Source organism: Vicugna pacos, unplaced genomic scaffold (assembly GCF_048564905.1).
Source record: "Vicugna pacos unplaced genomic scaffold, VicPac4 scaffold_104, whole genome shotgun sequence".
In the NCBI taxonomy this organism is placed as follows: Eukaryota; Metazoa; Chordata; class Mammalia; order Artiodactyla; family Camelidae; genus Vicugna; species Vicugna pacos.
In genome coordinates, this window is record NW_027328784.1 from 5,434,197 (window position 1) to 5,455,823 (window position 21,627).

General features: G+C 44.0%; 1 protein-coding gene across 1 annotated transcript in view; it reads left to right on the forward strand.

Annotated features, from left to right (window-relative positions):
- The window catches only part of LOC140694820 (uncharacterized), a 36,164-nt gene that overhangs the window by 5,872 nt on the left and 8,665 nt on the right, over nt 1-21,627 (forward strand). The window contains exons 4-7 of the mRNA XM_072957873.1: nt 16,903-16,929; nt 18,737-18,795; nt 18,993-19,145; nt 19,682-19,805. Of these exons, the coding sequence (XP_072813974.1) occupies nt 16,903-16,929; nt 18,737-18,742 (33 nt within the window). The 3' untranslated portion in view covers nt 18,743-18,795; nt 18,993-19,145; nt 19,682-19,805. The remainder of the gene's footprint in view (nt 1-16,902; nt 16,930-18,736; nt 18,796-18,992; nt 19,146-19,681; nt 19,806-21,627) is intronic.

Here is a 21,627-nt window from a genome sequence, read left to right on the forward strand (position 1 = left end):
CGCCCCTGACTACATGCAGTGCGCTGAGGACCACCAGACTCTCCCGATTGTGGTCCAACCCGTGGGGATCATCTTAGAGAATTTCTTTTGCATCTATAATGGAATCTCCTTGGTGAGCCAGATCAGACCGTGCGGCTCCCAGTGGGCACTCTGTATCTACTATAGGTATCTCTATGCGCCCGAGAATGGATGGAGTGACTTCCAGACCCACCGCAATGTCATGGGCCTTGTCACCATTACTGACTGCCTCTTGGCCAAGACCTTCTAGAAGCTCCACGCACAGAGGAGCTGTATGGCACCACGCTCTACGACTCTCAGCTCTTTGTCTTTATGCTGTATGGGGAGGTGGCCGAGCAGCCACACACCGACGTGGCCTTCAATCTACGAGGACTGCGGGTGGTGGAGTAGAGGATCAAAGACTTCACTGAGTCACTCTTCATCTTGCCCAAGTCCAAGTGGCTGGATGGGGACCCCGAAAATTCTGGGGAGAAGACCCCCCTCCTCTACATCCTATTTGAGAAGGAGGACTTCGTGGGACTGGACACAGACAGCAGGCAAGTCAACCTGAAGGCCGGGCCACCCTGGCTGTGTGACAGATTGCTTCCCTACATCCAGAATGGGATCATCAAGGAGGAGGGCTTTCTTGTAGCCAAGGCGGGAAGGAGGTGTAGCCCGCCGGTTTTCAGACGTTTAAAACTAAATCCGCCTTTGTTTCAGAGAGATCCTTTTAGGGTTAGTGTGGACACTTACTCCCCTCTTTCAGCCAGGACACTTGGGGGGACCCCTGGAGTTGCTGTCCAATAGAGTAGCCACAGCTACTGTTGTTAGTAGTGCTGGGGAGGAGGCCGGTCTGAGCTGAGATGTGCTGTAGGTCAAATGCACATCAGACGCTGAAACTTGTCTAGTAAAAAGAATATAAACTATCTTGTTACTTTCTATATTGATTACACGTCAAAATGATAGTATTTTACATACAGTAGAATAAGTAAGGTCTGTTCTTAAAATCAGTTACTTGGTTTTTTTTTTTTGTTGTTACATTTTAAACGTGGCAACTGAGAAACATTATTTACATGACTCTCATTTCATTCCTGTTGGACAGCCTGTCCTGGGACAGTTTCATCCCTTTGCTTATAAATGAGACTCTGAATCCCGAGACGCAGAACGAGGTGCTGGTTGAGCTCAGGGTGGAGCCGATGTCTCCTGCCTCCCAGGCCCAGCACCAGCACGGCTCAGGCCCTCTCCCCTGCCTGACAGCCACCATGCCAAGTTAGAGCATCAGAAACACTGCCAGGGGCTTCCGAATTAGCTCCTTACGCAGGGAAAGGCATGTCACGGTGTATGGGACACAGCAGGGAAAAATTCGTCCTCACTTTGTCCCTGTGATTAGGTCAAAGACCCCACTCTGCCTTGGAAGTGCAGATGATCTCTTCTGGGCTGCCTAACCCCTCACCCTCTACTATGTTTCCCTGTATATCTTTCAAGCTGTCCCACGGGCAGAAGAGGGTGAGACGTCTTTGCCGAGAGGTGGTCCCCCTTTACTGGGGAGAGTGAGGTGAGCTGTGTCCCCCCGGCCTACGGCCTCGGGCCTTGAGTCTGGAGAGCGCTCATGGCGGTCCCACAGGTGACGGTCGGAGGACATGGCACGTGCTGCCGGGCCCGCTGTGCAGGAGGGGCTCTGTGATTCTCTGTGATTCTAAGGTCAGATTCTACTTTCTTGTTGTTGGTAAGATGGAGGAGAAGATGCCAGAGAATTGATAAAAAGAAAATCCACACCAGTCCTGTGAATGACAGACACAGGGGATCCGTGTCCCACCTGCGTGTGGTGCCTGGCAGGCTCTGGAATAATTTTCACTTCCTCCCCGGACATTCCTCTATGGCTTAAGGAAGGGGAGAGGCATGTCGTGGCCATGATCTGTACTTGTCCTCACAGGGCCCTGTGATCTACATGCCCACACTACACTTCTGCTCCTTGGAGATGAGGTGTCAGGTTTAGGAAACTGGGCACTGCTGAGGGCATAGCTGCCAGAACCGTGCTACACCAAGGCTGGCTCCGTTCACCTCACCTGTCACCTCCTGTTGAGTCCTAAGGCGTCATTCAAGGTAGGTGCATCGGTGCAATGAAAGCAGGGACCTCCTTCACCCCCTGGACAGACTGGTGGGTGATCAGTGGAAGCCTGGAGCCCTGCCCCAGCCCCACGCCAGTGCCTCCTATTTTGTCATAGGAGGCACTGGTGACATTTTTGCTCAGCAACTGCTTGGCTCTGATTCTGCAGAGCCAACAGAGAATGCCAGCTTGTTTTTGCCTTTTGAAGTCTGCCCTTGGGATTTGGCGGAGTAGCTAGATATGTGCTTAGCCCATAGTGGTTGACACTGTCACCATTGTTTACCCAGAACCTCGTGTACCAGGCATGGCTGCCGGCATCAAAATACAGCAGCACATTAAACCTCCCTCCTGGTGGGTCTGTCTGTTCTGGTACCATAAGGGCTCAGCCAGCATCTGAACGTCAGTGAGATAACGTGGCCAGTGAGCTCGGGTCAAGCACGTTCTCCTCCAGTGACTTTTACTCCATTGTTGCTTTTACTATTACACAGTCATTAATTTTTTAAACAATGCTTTGGTTCAGGAGCAGAACCTAATTCTCCCCTGTTCCTCTTGGTGGGAGTGAGTAAAGTTGTCCAGCTTGAAATGCGACCACATTTTGTAGCTCAAAAGCTGTCTACACGCATCTAGGTGAAGTTTTGGTTTGGGGCGCTGAACACGTTGGGGTCCCCCGGCAGCATCGCTCCCCTCAGGCCCCTGCCTTCCCTGGATCAGGAGGTGAGGGTGGGTCTCACCGTCCCCGCGTCCCTGTCCTCATCACACTCACGTAATTTCTTGTAAATGCTGTCAAAGTCATTTTTGTTCTCGTGTGTTTCTAATTTTGGCTGTTCCTCTATTCCTTTTTCTATTTTCCTTTATCCCTTATACCACCCCGTGAGCATGTTGTTCGGTCTGAAAATGTGGGCTGTGCACACCCTGCATTGGAATAGCCAGATCGCCCTCTGTGCCGTCTCCATCGCTATAAAAAGCAAAAACTTAACAGTTGCCATGATTCGTATATTATCCTAGTCATCTTATTTTCTACTTTTTTGGAATTTTTGCTATGTTAGCACATCACCCACTGGAGTTTGATATATGTTAAAGTCCTTGCTTTGAGGAACCTATTAGTTCGTCCTTATATTTGGTAACAAATGCTCTCTTACTAATTTTGTTTATTTGTTTTGAAGAAGTGAGATGCGAATTGATTTAGGCGGCTGCTGAGGGATTTTTTTCATGGAGTATTTAAACTTGGAAAGTCAAAATCTGCAGCACCTTGCTTGATTCTGGCTTTTACACAAACGTGCTCGGCACACGGTTCCTGGCTGTCGCTGTGTGACGTGCGTGACGGCGCTTCCTGGCCGGCGGTCACTGGTGAGGAAGTGGCCGGCTCGGGGGTGAGCAGCTGCACGGGACGCTGTTGGAGGAAGCAGTCACCGGTTTTTTGTTTTTTGGTTTTTTTTTTTGCATTCACCTTCCCAGTGCCATTTACTTTACTTTGCATTCATAGAGGGGCAGGAGCGGGCCTAAAACCATGCCACTCTTTTGTTCCCTTTATGAGGCTGGTTTTTCTAAGTATCAGGAAAACATTGCATTGTCCTAAGGAGCTGGTTCACTTGGATCTGGTGGACACAGGGACCCCTAAATGGGACCATAGCTTCCTCTCTGCTTCAGCCAGTGGGCATTCAGAGCCGGGTCTGTGGTTTGCCTCAGCAGCCGTGCAGGCCTCCCTGCACCGGCCTTTACTTTTACCCCTTTTTGGCAGTAAATAGCTGACTCTGTGTCTGTTGCAGCTGATGTCCACCACTGACGGCCGTGTGGTTATTTTGCGGTAGTGAGTCTCCAACACCCCTGTCAGCCGTGAAGGGACCTTGCATTCTCACCCCGACCCTGGTTCATCTCACCCAGGGAAAGGGCTTGGCCACCACCGTCATGCTGGACATGAGGCCTTGTTTCTCCTTTCATGCTCTGGTCCAAATGTGGACACTTCATCCTTCACTGACTTGGTCTCGCTTGAGACAGTCCAGACTTTCTGAAAGAGCCCATCACATTCTGGGGGGGAACAGAACAGAAGTAAGGGTCGCAAGTAGGAGTCTAGGCTGTCTGGGTTGGCAAATGCAGGCTGGGATCTGTGATGGCCGGTCTGTGCCCTGGAAACTGGCCTTTCCCGTGGCTCCCGAGAGAAAAGGGGTCGGAGCGAGAACAGACTTGCCTGGGTTCCTACCATCCTCATCTGCTCACTGACAGGAGTGTCAGCTAACTAGGAGCTCCCCCAGACCTCGGGCCCTTCAAACCTCAGATCACGGGAGATCCTTGAGTCCCTTCTTCTGGTCCTTCTTTGTGAGAATCCAGTGCCTTCTGAGGTGACTGGCAGCAGGAGATGCCTCCCCCTCCAGGGAACTCCCTTCGGAGGACTGTGACTCAGTGCACCTTGCTGTGAGCTTGTGGGTTTCCATCGTGCTCCCTGCAGAACCAGACTTGAGACTGGCTTAGCGACAGAAATAACAAGACTGATTCCAGGGCAGGGCCAGGTGGAGGGAACAGTGGAAATTGAATGTGACCTCAAACACCTAGGTGGGTGCTGGGGCTGTTACTAAAATGGGGAGCCTGGGAGGTACCTGCCAGGAATCGAAGTCTAGAGTAAATGGTGGACATAAGGCCTTTTTTTTTTGATATATGGCATTTTTAAGATGCCATTTGTCATCCAAGTTAGGACTTCCAAGAGGCACTCGTGTCTATGAGCCTGGGGCTCAGGTGAAGGAGCTGGACTAGAGATACACATTGGGATTCGTCATTCTTAGCTGGTGTTCACAGCCGTGCAAGTGGATCAGCTCATCTCAAGAGGTGCAGACTGTGTCTGAGGGGGGGCAGGGCTGTGTCTGGTTTGGAGGAAAGCCCGGACCATGCAGCTTTGGTGTGTCAGACAGCGGCGTTTGTGATTTTCAGAGCAATGGCATTTATCCTTAAGGTTCTGGGGGGTGGGCAGGCCCACCCAGGAAGAAATCTGAAGAGAGGGTTTTGGCCACGTGTGCGCATCTTGGGACGATCCAGAAGCTGCAGGGTCCAGAAGGGGAAACTCCTCAGAAGCTGGAGTCGGAGTGGGGAGTTGGGAGAATGTAGTCACACTCTCCTGTGATGAAGGGAGGGAGGCCTAGGGAGTCCGCACCCTAGCGGACTCTCTTTCCCACGAACAAAAGGCAATCAGACAGAAGATTTGAGGTAAGAAGGGATGGGCGTTGGGAGAGGAGCCAACCTGGAGAACGGTGGTTGAACAATTCTTGAATAGTCTCCCTGAAACATAGAGTTAAAAAAACCCAGACTCTTAAGAATATTGATAGTGACTGGGGAGGAGGCAGTTGTTTTTCTGACCTCCTAAGGGTAAGGTATGTATCCGGGGATATACAGAAGAATCGGGCAGTCTGTTCCTGGGGCTTCACCCTTACCAGGGGGAACAGTGCAAGTTTAAAGGGGGAGAAGGGCAGCGGAGGGAAACTAGCCAGGCCCCGTGTCACGTACCAGTCGGCCGCCCTACTTGCGTGTTGCATTCACATCCATGCCTCCCAAGTGGGCGGTGGCAGCCCCGTTTTGAAGATTGGGAAGCCTCCTCAGAGGTTTAAGGAATTGGTTCATTTAGCAGCTAGTAAATGCTGTAGCAGGATTCCAGCAGGGCCTTGTCAGACTTCAAGGGCATGTTCTCTCTACTAATTCCGGTTGTACCTGAAATGGTGAAGTGAGTCAGTTTCGGAGCCTTTCAGAGAAAGTACGCTTTAAGTGCCTCAGGACTGTTGCACAAAGCTCAGTGTTCTTTCATGGTTCAGAACCACCGCAGTGCTTTTTGCCCCACAGATGTAAGGTCTTACTCCTTTGACGATGGCGTGGTTGTAAATGACATACAGGTGCAAAACCACACTTAGCAGCTTCTGAAGGGAAACTCTCCTGTTCTCCCTTGATCGGCTTTCTTCCACGGGATGTAACTGTGCTGCAGCTAAGGCCTGAGCTTTCCGTATGGAGTGAGGGTTTGATATCCAAATTTAGCATAAAACAGTCAGATGGAGAAAATCGAAGATGACAATATATTTTGGGGTTTCATTAGACAAGACATACTATCTGTTAATGGCTCATAAAGCTAATGAGATTGAGTACAGAACATTTCATTTCTTACTTTCTACTGAGAGCTGTCTTCCAACATAAGGTTCTCTGCTTTGGAACTTCAGCTCAGCCACTAGGGCGCCTGTCATTGTGTTGGTGTGATTGCATTTACACAGTGCATGTAATCTGGGCTTCCTTAGCCCCAAACACTCCAGTGCAGAATCATAGGCTGTAGCCATCACTTAGTTATACAAATACTTCTAAAACTATATGATACCAAAAAAAATAAATAAATAAAAATAAAGAGAGAGAGGGAGATTGCCTTTATCAAAGTTCCTTTGGATTTTAACTGCAAAGTGTTGTTGAGCAGCTCTGGTTTCCTTTGGATATGAATATATACATTTCTTTGCATGTAACTTGGATTTCAGGCTTGAACACCAAGCTCTTGTTTTCCATGAGCCACAAAAATCATAGCCAAATGACACACGTATGAAACAGTTTATTCTTTTTATCTGAGACAGAATCCTTGAATTTGGGACTTGAGCTGCGACTTTCCTGTTTGCTCTTCCCACCCCTCTTGTCACCTCACTCCTTTTTCCCACGTGGCCTCCAAGAGGTCATGGTCTCATAGGAGCAGGTGGACAAATACCAGTTGGTCGCCAAGCGGTGCTGCTGTAGATGGAGCCAGCCAAGAGCTAAAGGACATCATCAGGGAGGACTTCCTGGAAGAAATTGGCTCTACATTCAGTTCTGAGGACAGAGTAAGAGTCAGCCAGGGGAAGGAATCAAGAGGGTGACTCAGGTGGCAGGAGCAGCCTGGGTAGAGGCCTGGAGGCTTGTCGGGTGAGGACTCGGGGAGACTGCCCTGTGTGGTCCAGGGTGGTGGGTGACCCTGCTTTGAAGGACACTGGAGAGGGCCTAGGGGTGGAGGGCTTTGGAGGAGCTTGGTTTTTACTAGAACTGACAGAAGAGGCAGTGAAGGGTGTCAGCAGGAAGTGACCCTTAGGAGAGCAGCTCTGCCTGTCCTTTTGAGTCCCACCCCTTCATTCTTTTATTCACAAAACACGCAATTCTGAGTGTCTAGGGGAGAGGGGGTGGACCCACAGTAGTAAGCAAAATGTACTTGCTTCTTGAGAGCTTAGCAGTGTCAGAAGTTGACTTAGATTAAAATGTTTTATTAACACAGCAGGGCACCGATTAAAATGTTTTATTAACACAGCAGGGCACCTAATCCAAAGTGCGGAGGTTGGAGGGAAGGAAGACTTCCTTGACAAACAGTTAAAATGAGCCTGGAGGCTAGTGGGAAGTAGCAGCAGGTCACGGGGCCCCTGAGGTCACTGGGGACCTGGTACTGAGGTGAGGATGGACAAGCAGGGTCGGGGGTGGGGCTAGAACTCTACCAGGGAGCCTCTGATGGGTTTGAAGTGGGGGAGATGTAATCAAATTTGTGCTTTGGGAAGGCTGCCTTGGCTGTGTGTGTGTGTGTGTGTGTGTGTGTGTGTGTGTGTGTGTGTGTGTGTGTAGCGGGGAAGAGGGGGAGGGTGTCACCAACTGGGAGGGTCATTAGAAGACCATTCACAGGCTCGGAGGCCACCAGTGGGAGAGGGGCATCGGGACTGCTTGGGGACCGCAGGGGCAGAGTGGATGCCGGGTTTCCTTGTGTGGAGGGCTTGTTAGCGGGGTCGCTCTAGCGACACCTTGTGGCTGGAAGTAAACAGATGGAGGCCGCCAGGTGGACTTACCTCTTCTCTCCTTCCCTGCCTTGTGTGATGATCTTAGCTCTGCCAACATATGGAACAGAAGAGCTAAGTTCCAGAGTAGCCCAGGACTTTGCTGGGCTCGTTCAAGTGAGAGCAGATAGGATTTAGGCTTGTGTTGAGATCTGTAAGTTAACTTAGCTAGAAACGTCCTGTCTTTTGGATTTTCATAGGGGTAGTAATTCTTGATAAAGATTGCTTTCTTGGTGAGAGGAAATTTAATACAACTGATGTCTTTCTCAAAAAATATCTTATCTTTTAAGAAATTTAATATTCAAGATAATAGGAATATTTTAAAATGATAAACTAAGGCTTTCGTGTAGTTTCTTTGGTTTCTGAGTTGATGTGTAGGTAGACCCTTTGCATTACATAATAGCACATCTTTGACAGTATTTAAAGAGCTGTTAGTGAGCGCCCCCAATTTGAAAGCATCATTAAAGCTTGCTCTGAAATAGTGAAGTCATATAGGTCTTGTTTGCAGAAGCCAGATATTTGGTTTATAATCTGCAGCATAGCTCCCTTTATAAAATAATAATAGATTCAAAATTAACAAAGTGGAAAATAATTGATTTTTTTTAAAAAATGAAACATAAACTTTCTTGTGCTATTGTTGCAACTGGAAATTTTGAAAAGAAAAATCCTATTGTAATATCATCTAAGTGAAATACATATATGTCTGTCACACTTGAATAGTAACTGCACAGTGGTTTTTGAAGTCAGGATCATTCCAGCTCAGATACTGGCAGTGATGGTTGCTGGTTTTCAATGGAAGAGCCTAAATTTGCTTTCTTAGCTTTATTCTTTTCTTTTCTTATATTTTCTTTTCTTTTCTTTTCTTCTCTTTTCTTTTCTTTTCTCTCTCTCTCTTTTTTTTTTTTTGGGGGGGTAGTGCGATGGTTGAGTAGTGCTGTGCCAGCATGATTTGGGGGCAATTTGTGGGCAGATGTCGTGCAGCAGCAGTGAGATATTTCCATGCATTTTACTTTCCGGACATCACCAGGGAACATGTGTGGTTTGTGCCTGCAGGATGGGATGCTGCAGGACTCCCTGGTCCATCAATGTTATGTCTTGGAGCTGCTCCGGTCAGTGAATGATTTTCTGTGGCTTGGAGCTAATGTGGTCTGATGCAGATGATCAGATGTGTAACTAAAGTACTGTTACTTGAAATAAGAGAAAAGCTAGCAAAAATGTCTCTAAAATACAGGATGAGGGAGGAGAATTGGCTGAGCTGCTTGCAGTGGGGATATTCTTAGGTGACTCCCTCACTGTGTCTCCTGTCACTATCCCCCACAGCCCTGCATGGCAGTCCTACTGAAGCAACCATGCACTTTCTCAGAAACGCGCTGAATTTCCTTGTGCCTCTGATTGTTCACTTTTTTTTTTGAAAGCACATCTTGCCCTTTGCTTAAATGCCATCCCTGCTAGCCACCACTTACACTCATTCTTCTGGACCTCATCCATATATAGCTGCTGAATGAAAGAACAAAATGTAGTATCTCCATTTAGTGGAATATTATTCAGACATAAGAGTGAATAAAAAAGAAAAAATAAATAAAGGGGAATATGAAAAAAGCCATCTGCTCTGGGTAGTCCACCCTGACTGCTCAACCCGGCCTTTTCCCTTTGAAACCCCATCCCTTATACCCCACTCTACTATTTTTGATAGTATTTACCACCTTCTAATAAAGTTTAACATTTTCAAAAAAAAAGAGACATGCTGATACCACTTCAACATGGGAAAGCCTTGATAACAGCACGTTAACTGAAAGGAACCAGACACAAACAGCCACATATTGTTGATTTCAGTGATCTTAGAAATGCCCAGAATTGGCTCATGCAGTGGCAGAGAGCAGATGATGGTTGCAAGGGGCTGGGTGGAGGGGGGTTGTGGAGTGACTGCTAGTGACAGGGGTGTTCTATTGGGGTGATGAAGTGTTCTGGAAATAGATGGTGGTGAGGGCTGCACAACCGTGAGTGTGCAGAAGACTGCTGAGCGCTGTCTCTGGGAGTGCTTGTTGTTGGGGCGGCTTTATTTTGTTCTCATCCTGTAATGTGAAGGGTCATCTTGTGCTGAGACCATTCAACTCCTGTGAGTGGTAAGGCTAAGAGACTTGGCAGAGTCATGTTTCTTTTTTCCCCCTTGCTGAGTGTAGGCAAAAATGGTTTAAGCCTGAGAAAGTGCTCCATATGCAGAAATGTCTTTCAGTTTTGGCTGGTGTAAAAATCTTGTGAGCTTTTTAATCATTTAGGACAGTCTGTAGGGGGAAACAGCCTGTGAAGCCTGGGTGAGACTTGGAAGAGCCGTGCTACCCTCCCAGACACGGGTGGGGATTTCACCCCCATTCAGGCAGTGAAGGGCCAAGACCCGTGAGAGGAGTTGACAGTCATGAATATTTATGTGTATCCGCTGCTTCATCTTGGATATTAATTTCTAGCTGAGTCATTTTGTGGCGGCAGCCTCATCCTACATCAGGAATTTATAGTATCTGCTCTTTGAGGTGAAGAGCTGACAGACTTGATTATTTAACAGTCTATCTTGTATTGATATCTCAGATTCCTTTGTCAATCGCAAAACAGCAGAAATACAGACGTCCTTTAATGCCGATGTGACCTGGAGCAGGTTTAGTTTCTGTACCTCAGTGACCTTATCTGCGTGTGGGGAAGATGATAACAGTGCTTCCCTCAGAGGGGCTGGTGAGAGGAGACTGAGAAGCATAAATGGAAGACTTACACGAGATGCTCATGAATGACAAAATTTAGTGCTCTCAGCCTGGTGAGGCCTCAGGGGCAGAGATGTCAGAACAGAGCAGTCCTAGCCAGAGTTCGATCCGCATTGTCAGGTTTTATGATCACTATCACCACTGTGGGTTATCAGGTAGTTTTAAGACTTGGTAATATGAATTCATGAATAATGTTAAAGACTAGACAACTCAGATCCGGTTTACATAGTTCTCAAGATTTCCTGTGAGAAATGGATATTTTTTCCCCATCTTAAATCTGAGTGGATTCTCTAAAAAAATTCTGTAGTCCTCCATCTTTTTCCTTTAATTCTCCTTTTCTTTAAATAAAAGTTTTTAAATGGAGTTACTGGGGACTGAACTGAGGGCCTCATGCGTGCTGAGCACATACTCTCTCAACTGAGGTATACTCTCCCCCATAATTTTTTTAAACCTTACTTTCTTAGTATTCAGAGGTTAGAGGCCTCTAATTCTTTTTTTGGAGACTTGTCCATAAACCGGTAAATCTAAAATTAATGGACAAAATTTGGTTTATTAAAAAAATCATTAGAACTTTTATCAATCCATTCAAAAGGAAATGCTTATTGAGTTAAAATGTTTCTCCTTTATGGTGATTTCTAATTTTTGGTCTAGCTTAACTTATTAAAAGTAATCCTCATCATCATAATGACCAAGCTTGCTGTGAGTGGACACCTACCAAAGGCTAAACTGTTTTTCTCATGTTTTACTTCAAAGCAGGTGTTTGACGGTAGGTATCAATGTCTCCTTTTTGCAGCTGAGGGATTGAGAGCTGGGCAGCTTGTCCCAAATCAAACGCAGCTGGCGGTGCCTAGCTCGGTGCTGGAACCCAGGCTGCACAGGATGCATTCTCAATTTCTCCTCTGATCAGCCTCCCGTTGAGTGGTTTCCCGAACTCCTGTGAGTCCATAAATGACCGATTTTGGCGATCTCAGCCTGATGAGGCCTTCAAAGGAGAGACACCAGTGAGAATGTGAGACAGAGCGGCATAAATTAAAATTGTACATTTTCACAAATGTTGCATTCTCAGGTAATGACTTAAATAGTTTATGTTTTCTTTATATTAGTGCTATGTAAGCACTAAAAACAAAACATTAAAAATGATTATAGTGCAAAATAGGAGTGGGCTTTGAAAGTCCAATCATTGCTAATGATGTTGCTTGTTTTTCTCTAGTGGTGCTTATTGATAGAATAATTTACAATGACTGAATTTGTTTTATGTATGTAGTCTTAGTATGGAGGAAAAGTTTGTCAGTGCATATTGAAAGTAAAATCTTTACTCTTTTCTTTCCTGATGATAAATATGTACGTTGTTTCCATGGCTTAAGTATATTTCCTCATTTGTGAAATTTGAGTGATGCCGTTTACCATGTCTGACTGTGAGAGGTAGACGCCTTGTATACAAAGCATCCAAGAGCTGCTTAGTAAAAATGTGCTGTCACAATGACAGATAGTTTAGAAGGATCAACTGTGAATACTAAAGAGGGTGGCTTGTTTCTGATGCATATTCAATATGGATATATATGAATGTGGCTTAAAGTAACAAGGATTCAGGGTTTTGTGTGTGTGTGTGCGTGCAGTATGAAGTTTTAATGAAATCTGTATCATTCTATTGAGACAGGGACTAGTTAAATTGACTTAAGCAGACGACCTTGAAGATTATTTACACAGAATGTGTATTGTTACAACTCAGTGTTCATGCTGCCGTGTAACTATACACTCAGACATTTAAATTCGTAGGACTCTGACCAGAAGCATTAAGTTTAGAAAAATCCACATTGATCATTTTCAGGGAATAAGCTTCTCTCTTTTGTGATTAAAGAAAATTTTGATTTATTTTTCTGCACTCTTAATAGGTTTTAAAATATCAAAACATTGATTTGACATGTCAGCTTTTTTAATAGAAAAAAGCTCATGCTGTTTTAATATGTAAATAAATGTTTTTGTATTTCAATACACTTCTATGATTTCCTGGCTCTTTGAGAAGTATTTTGCAAGATACTTAGATTACCTCCTGTTGGAAAAATACAGACATGACTTTTATGAATATAGGCCTAGTACAGGTCTGTTGGTTTTTGCTACAGTGCAAGACATGAAGACTAGGAGAGCAGTATGTACTACATAAGCTTTTAGTTATCTGATTCTTGTTTCTGATCCACAGGCAATTTTTGTGTTGCACCTTTCCAGGCAACCAGGAAGGCCTTTTAAGCCATAGGTGGCGCTGTTGCACCTTCTTACAGTCTTAACTTTCCTGTTTGTAAAGGAAGTCTTAAACGTTTTTGTTTTTTTTTTGATTCCTTTGCTTAGTGCTTCAGGGTAGCACAATGTCCATTATGTCTGACTACCTGGAACTATTATTCTGCTTATGTCTTAGTTTTATTCTATCATCTCGCTGTGAACATTTCAGACTTCCTGTGCAAACAGTTGCAACATCGGACTTTTCTTGCAGTGTTAGAAACCAGTGAGCCGGGATTTTATAAAAGAGCTAGAAGCGGCCTCTGGAGCACCTTAAAGCTGAAAAGTGTACTGAGTTCCCTAAGTATTATCCCCACCGCTGTGTGTCAATGGGTGGTAGGAGATTTGGTACATATACAAAGGGGTGTGGTGTTTTGACTTGGGTTTGCGTGCACGCGCTGCCACTGAGCTACGTGATCCTGAGTCAGTTCTTTCTGAGTTTTTCCCTCGTCTGTGAGATGGGGACACTCATTTCTGCTTTGTAGAATTGTGAGAATTAGAAATTATGTAAAGTGTTTAGCACAGTGTGTATGACAAGAGGGCTCATAATCTTAACTGCTGTTTGGTGTGAAGCCATCATTTGATAGTCTTTGGCAATTACTGAGAAACAGGAAAATAAGAAAAGCTGGTTTTATGATGAAAGATATTTGAGGAGGTTCCATAGTTCCTATACACATAATTTAGCATCAGCAGAGTCAGGACAGTTACACAGTCGCCCTGAACCAATGTTAAGCCACAGAATTTTTGTTACTTCATATATGTTGGGGCTTAAGGGGACCCAATACTTATACACATGTTGTGTCCAGCAGCCAACTGAGAGATGACAAAGAAGAACAGGCAGGCGATAAATGTCTCCTTTATTACTGATGAAGCCACGTTCTCCATGAAATTCAGGGCTGTGGGAGAGTGAGTGTCATGACACTATGTCCCAGAATTAGAGACTTATGCAGTCCCAGGTAACTCTGGTCCACAGCGAGCATTCCCTTGAGAGATTCTGACCCATAATGCACAGGACTGTCTTGCCATGGAACTGAGCATCCCGGCTGCTTCCTAAGGGTGGCCAACACTGGAGGGGAAGGAAAGCTTTCATATGCCCTGCTTGTCTCCCCGGACTCACACCTCAATCTGTTAGTGTGAGGAGGGCTAGCCGTGGGCCAGTGGTCAGGAGTGTGAAGGGAGAAGCAGTCTCCCATGGACCAGAGGAGTGGGGAGGAGGGAATCCCCCCTCAGATTAAACAGGTGGTGGCTTGAAACAGAAGGGTTCTCCTCAAGAGTTTATAAGAGGGGAAATAAGGATTTCCTTTGGGACTCAGAATAGTCATGAAACACAGAAGATGATTAGATGGGAGACTTGTAAATCACTTTCTTATTAAATTGAAATTTGTTGGGCACCAAAAATGTGCTACATTCTTTTCTGAGAGTTTTACAGAAATGAATCCTCCAATTTTCACAACAAGTGAGTAAGAAAGATTTGATTGTTATCCCAGGTTTACAGTGTGGAAATTGAGGCACACAGAGGGTAAGTAATTTGGCCAAGGTAACAGAGCTAGTAAGTGGCAGAGCTGGGATTTAAATCCTGGCTATCTGGTTTCCAGGCTCCCAGGGATGGGCTTTGGGTGTTTACAGGTATCTGCATCCCTGGATCTCTGTACCTCTGCATCAGTTAGACCAGAAAGGACAGGGAAAGTGGAGTTATACAGGTGCTCACAGTCGTGTCTCAGCCACTGTCCATGGAGTGTGCCCCGTGATTGGCATTAATTGTTTTCCAGGCAGTAGATCTGTTCTTGTAACAGAAATTTAGTCCATTGAGTTAATCTAGAAACCCTTCCTGCTCTGCTTCTGTCCACGCTTGCCATGTGACTGCCTGCCCGAGATTGGGCCGTGGAGGAGAATCTGTACTCATGGTTGAACTCTGATATTTCAATCTGGTTTGTAGTTTCACATCTCCTGTTACATTAATAAATTAAATTTCTGGTTTTCTTGCATCAGTGTGTCATAAGTTTGCTTAATGTGAAACCAGTCCATGGGAGCCCAGGGGTGCTGACGGTATAATTTCTGAGCATGTGGCATTTCTACCCGTGCAGAAATGGCTGGAGGATGTCCACCTTCCTCACTGATTTCTCCCAGCAGCAGGGTCCTCTCCCACCCCCGGATGTGAGGATGGGATCTCTCTGAGTAGGCCATTCAGAGGCCGAGTCCACCAATCCGAAAATGATGAAGTACCTGGAAGTGGGTTTAATAGAAGACAAGGGCTTCCAGGTTGTCAGATGTGCTGTTCGAGTCCATTTGGTGAAAAGCTGTCCACTGTCTGTGGTTGAGCTGCTTCTTTGCTGTTTAAAAGTCTGTATTACATGAAGGGATTTTAAAAAGCAGAAAGGTGTGATTTCAGGTGGTACATCCGCACCGGTGAGTAGTGCTGGATGACCGCCTGTGTGAGGAATAGACAGAGTCTTACAAACTTCATAAAACAGCTTTTAAAGCTCTTCCATCTGAGTGCACTTCGTATGGGGTCCAGTTCATGACTGGTCGCGCTGAGAGGGCACGTAACTGATGATGGCAGAAAGGACACGGAGGCATCAAAAAGGTCCCAGACATGTTCTGTGTTTAGAGGATGGGGCACAGAGTAATATATTTGAGATGGTTTTTCATTGAACACTTTTGAGTATTTTCTAGGACTCCCCAATCCCCCATGGTTCCATGCAGCTGGGTGTCCCCTCAGTGCAGCTCTGTCAGCGCTTGCCCTGGGCTGACGCGGTGTCACGGGGAGCAGGACGGTCAGTGTCCCCGGCTCCTCCGAGCTCCGTCTCCTCATCCGCAGAGCCGGGTTTCTCATCCGTGTCTACTTAGTAGGATTGCTGAGAATCACACGTGATGGTTGTCAGGTGTGATTTGTGGTTGTCTCTGTGATTGGCGTATAGTCAATATTTGATAGAAACTCTTGTTTTTTATTATAATTGTGGCTCCTAGATTGCAGTGGTTTTTAGTCTGCATTTATTTTTTTATATAAATTTATTCTTATTTTTAAGTAAGCACTTGTATTTATTTATTTTCATGAAGGTACTGGGGATTGAAGCCAGGAACATGTGCGTGCACAACAGGTGCTCTACAATGGAGTAATACCCACCCTCCTTGTCTGCACTTAAAAATAAATATTTCAATACACAAAATATTTCTTAAACACCATCATGGGTCCTATTTTCTGCATAGACAATTGAATACATATGCCATCTCAATAAGAATAAATGTCATAGGGACATACCTTTCTAAATCTGTTTACATGTTTTAAAACGATCATAGCTAGTGAAAAACACGAGTCTTGGATCCACTACTTCTTAGGGTCTGCTTTGCCATCATGGGGAATTACATTCTACAGAGAAGGCTAATTGGATCTCATTGATATTTGGATGATTTTGCAATGTTCAAGGCTTTCAAAAGCTGACCGTTTTGTATTTTAAACTAACTACAAAGTTATCTTCTAGAAGTTGTAAGTCCTTAGCTTGTGAAGTGCCCAGTAATTCAGTTTGTATATGTCTGTGTCTCTGTGAACGTGTATGTGTGTGATTTCAGGAATGTAGCAATAAGTTCCATATAGCCTTCTGAAATCTTTCTCCTCCAGTTCAAGGTGTAGGTATATATTTACACAAATAAATTGATACTCTTTTGTGATTTGGCATATTGGTGGGAATAAGAGGTTCTCATAATTGTTTCAGAAGGGTTGGGGAGCATGAGCTTAGAAAATGGGAGGAGATAGAGGCAGGGAGGTTCTTTAAACTTTGTGCAAGATGAGAAACAGTAGCTTTTCTTTTTTCTTCTAAAGCAAACTGGCACTGAATTGTAACATACTAATACTCAGAATTGCTTTTCTGATCAGAGACAAGTGCCTCAGATTTTTCAAGGCAACATGAATGATGAAATGTGTTTTAGCAGTTATCTTTAAAAGTAGTTTTATTTTTCAAGTATAAGTCTATAGACTGTTCTTTTTTTCCAGCTGTACAAGAATTTCTCATTGATCCAGGTACGTGATCAATGTGTTTAGTTTCTTTGGGTTATTTATTTTTTTTAAGTGCTTGATTCATTCTGGTGTGAATGAATGTTTAAAATTTCTGGATTTTGATCTTTAAAACTTGCTGATTTATCAGAACTGCAAAAAACCTGATGTTTGTTCCTTGTTTGGTGGGGCAACCTATTGATTTATGTTGTCTGTTATAGAGGGAAATTCTTCCTCTAGCCTGTAGATAATTAAGTGAATGGTTTGCAGTGTGCCTTAAAAATTATTTGAATGCATTGAGCATGTTTGTCCAGTGAATTTTGGATTGAGTCATAATAATGACTTTGCTTTGATTCTGTGGCTTTTGTCCTCTCCACAAGAATTTGAATTCTGTTGCATTTTGTATTCGTGTTCTTAACAGGGGAAGGAATTTTGCATTTTTTACAGAGGTGGGTTTTCCTATCCCCTCTGAATTCCTTCTGTAATTGATACAGCGAAAATCTGTTATTGCAGTGCTTAATTATTTCATAAAAAATTTTTTGGCTTAATCAGAAACAATGACAAAGAATGATAATAAAAAATACGAAAACCTTCCTTCCTTTGAAGAATAGAAATGAGGTGGTCAGGCTCACGCATGCTTTGTACCTGACACACTTACTCTCATGTCATTGTGTATCATGAGTCGGAGATGGAGTTGCTTCAGGTTTATAGATTTTTGTTTTAACATTTGTGTTGAATTCATTCTCTAGGCATGATGATTCCTGTTGCCTTTGTGGAAAGTGTAGATGAAGGGAAACAAATGCTTTGTTTTGTTTTCAGGAGGCCTGAGATGCTGATGAGAAAAGAGTAGAGGGTGGGCTGAGGAAAATAGTGATAGACCCTCACCTCCAGGCTGAAATTGATGAACAAAGAAATCAATTAAGTGTATTGGTATTTGACTAATAGAAGTCAGACAGCCCAGACTGTCTAGTTATACCCAAAGGAAAGTACTGAATTCACCTGCAGAATTAGGTGCTTTACCATGTAGAAGCAGCTTAGAGCAATCAGAAAAATCAGTCTTATGATGAGATATAAAAAGAATATAATATCTTTTATTTCTGAAACTTTTCTACATTAAGTTGTGTAGAGCTAAAATTAAGTTTCAAGCACCAGGAGTTAAGAGTTTAGGTGGTTCTGTGGGATCGTTATTCAGAGATGTGTCTAGACCCTGCTGGAGTGGCCGAAGCTGGCAGGAAAAGATCCAGAGCCAGGATTTGTCATCCTAGGATGTCCTCCATAATGGTTCCATGTGGGAGCCCATGATTGAGTTAACAAGTTGTAACACATCGCAGCCGCCTGTCAACTTTAAGAAAAAAAATGTGCTTATTAACTGCTTTAAAGCAAACACCTGTGCATCCTCACTCCTGTCTCCTTGCCATAAAAAGCAGAGACAATGCCTTGCTTGCATATTTGAGGTTATAGGTAGCACACTGCTTATTGCACAGCAATGACCCAGGCCCTCAGCTATAAACGCCAGGCCTGCGTGGTGTTAGATAGTCTATTATCCCCAAAACAGGGACCAGGCTGGTCTGGTGGTCTGCTTTGTAATGAACATGTCTAAAAAATGTATCTTGTTCCCCTCAGCCCATGACTTCCCTAAAGGTAAACTAAGCCTTAGTACTCATGGTGGAGTCTACAATCTCTGTCTCATCCCTTCTTTCCCCAAGTTCCTGCCTACTATCTCACAACTGTTATTGACTTTTTACTTTGATTATACACAATAAATATGGGAGCATTTGAGAGACTCGTGGATTTGGCTCCCTAATCCCTCTCGCTTTCTTTCCTTTTTCCGCAGTCTTGAGAAATTCATTCCGTGTCGGTAAGACTTCCGCCAGCCAGAACCCACAGTTCCAGGTGAGAAGGATGCAGGCTTTATCCCTCCTACCCGAGGGAGAGAGAGGAGATAATTGAGATATGCTCCCCTGTGGTCCCTTCCTGCCCCAGGGCCACTCCAGTTCACCTGCAGCCTTCTGGCCTCTGCTCACAGGGCCTCTGTCCCAGGATTGACCGCAGCCTTTTATTCCCTTGTCAACATTCCCTGTGCCTTTCAGAGGTTGCTCTCTTCTCTGCAATTCAACCCTGGCACGTGTGATGGTGGTCAGCGTGCTGATGGGCAGTTACTTGGGGACTCCCAGGAGCCATGCTGATTCTCCTGAGTCATTCGGGGTTACAGAACTGTCAAGCACTGCAGGAAGCCCATTCACGTGAGTTCAACACAGCATTACATCACTTTCATTTTATTTTTGAATTTTCAGTGGAGAAATTATTTGTAGCACACTGTTCCAGATTTTAGGCCGCCTGCTTTCCTCACCACCATTTCCTTGTTGGCTCTGGTGCTTGTTTTAAGAACCAGGTTTCTTCTCTGGTCATTTGTAGCAGCTGGGCTTGCCGAATCCTTGATTTGCATTTGAAGCAGAATGCTTCTTCGTGATGTCAAACTGATTTTCCTTGTCATGTCTGAATATTTCTTGTACACTCAGCAACAGTTTCAAGTGAAATGCTCTTGTCCAATTTCGGTTAACTAATATTTGCTGATCTCCTGCTTTCATGCTGAGGGCAGTTTCTTCTTCCTGTAATAAATGTTAGCAATTTGCATTTACTATGGAAGGTACTAATCCGAGGTGCTTTTGTTCTTAACAGTTTTAATACAAATCACCCATTAAAATGTACAGCGGATTTTACTCTATGCCCAGAAATGTGCATCCCAGTCAATCTTAGAATATTTTCTTCCCCCCAACAGGAAACCCAGTACGCATAAGCAGACATTATCAACTTCCCCATCCTCCCCAAGCCCCAGGGAGCCACTCTTCTGTCTCTGTGGATTTGCCTGTGCTGAACATTTCATGCAATTCGAGTCACTTCATGTAAGTGGAACCGTCTATTTTGACTGACTTCTTTCACACTGAGTAACGTTTTCAATGTTTGTCCATGTTGTGGCCTGAGTCAGTACTCTATGCTTTGCTATTGCTGAATAATATTTCACTGTATGGCTGGGCCCCTTTATTTACCCATTCATCACGTGATAGTCATTTGGGTTGTTTCTGTTTTTTGGCTCTGAAAATTAATGGCGAAAAGTAATGGTGAATATTCCTGTAGGAGTTTTTATGTTAACATTTGTTTTCAGTTCTCTTACTTGTGTGCCCAGGAAGCAGAATTGCTGGATCATTCAGAAGCCAAATGTTCAACTCTCTGAGGACGTGCCAGGATGTTTTCCAAAGTGGTCACGCTGTGTTACATCCTCACCAGCAATGGCTGCGGGCTCTGCTTCCTCTGTGTCCTCATTAGTGCTTGTTAATCTTTTTTTGATTTTAACCTATTGTAGTGAATGTGAAGCGGTTTCTCCTAGTTGTTTTGACTTGATTTCCTTTAGAGCTAATGTTATTGAACACCGTTTCATTGTGCTTATTGGCCATTTGTATATTTTCCTTGAAAAATATCTTTTCAGATTCTTTTTTCATTTTTTAATTGAGTTGCCTTTTTATTGTTGAGCTGTGGAATTTTTTTTTTGATACACAAATTCCTTATCAGATAAATGATTTGAAAAAATTTTCTCCTGAGTGTTGTTTTTTCACTTTCTGGATGGTGTCTTTTGAAGCAAAGTTTTAAAGTTTAATGAACTCCAATTTATCTCTGTTTTCATTTTTCCTTGTGCTTTTGGGGTAATATTTAATATCTGATGTATTTTATTAAAACTTGTATATATAAAATAACTTAATTCTTAGGACCGTTCTAGGAGATGGGTGCGGTTGTTGTCCCCAGTCTATGCATCGGAGACTGAGATGCAGAGAATTTGACTGACATATTAGTGTCAAAGCTACCCAGTGCTGTGGGAATTCAGACCCTCATGTTTTTCCCTAGCATCTGAGCTCAACACCACCATGCTCCAATCTTTCCAGGAAACGTTAATGAAAAAATCTTTACTTTTTTGATTTCTTGTTAGATTTTTTTCTTATTGGGGACCTCAAATTCTCATTTTCTTTTCGGATATCAGTGTCGATTTATTTTAGGTCTCATGTAGGGAGAAGCATTGCTATCAGTTAACTTCTTTATTACTCACTCTCCAGTGATGATTGTTGCTAGTTGATCTAATCAAGTCATGCTTAAGTCTTTCCTGCTCATGACACTAACAGCAGAGTCATGACTTATAGAATGCTCAAAGAAGAAAGTCCTTGATTGATTTTATTTTGCCAACCAATCAAACCAATCAGATAAAACCCTGGTGTTGACACAGACTATAAGCCCTCCAGAATAGGGTCACTGTCTTCATTGTGTTTCATTTGTTGGGTCACAGTGTCTGGATAGTGCCTTGCTGTCCAGCAGTTTTGTGAGGATACGGTGCTCGTGAATCATTGTAAGGACAGAATTTTGACAACAGACTGTGTTGTTCATTTCACGACGGGAAAGGTAATATAGAATTACTGTTCAGATCTGTTTTAAAATTAAGCTTTGAATTTTGAGAATAGTTCAAGAAGCCATACAAAGCTCTTTTTCACTAATTTTAGATCTATCTTAGACACATTATGTTTACATAGCAGAGTAACTTATCAAGTAGATTTGACAAAAGGAGTGTTATATTGATTATTTGTTTTAGTTGAAATATTCTACCAGGGATAAAGTCATAAGTGCCCATAAATGAACAAATATATTTGTATTTAAATGCAACATGGGAGCAGACTACATATGTTT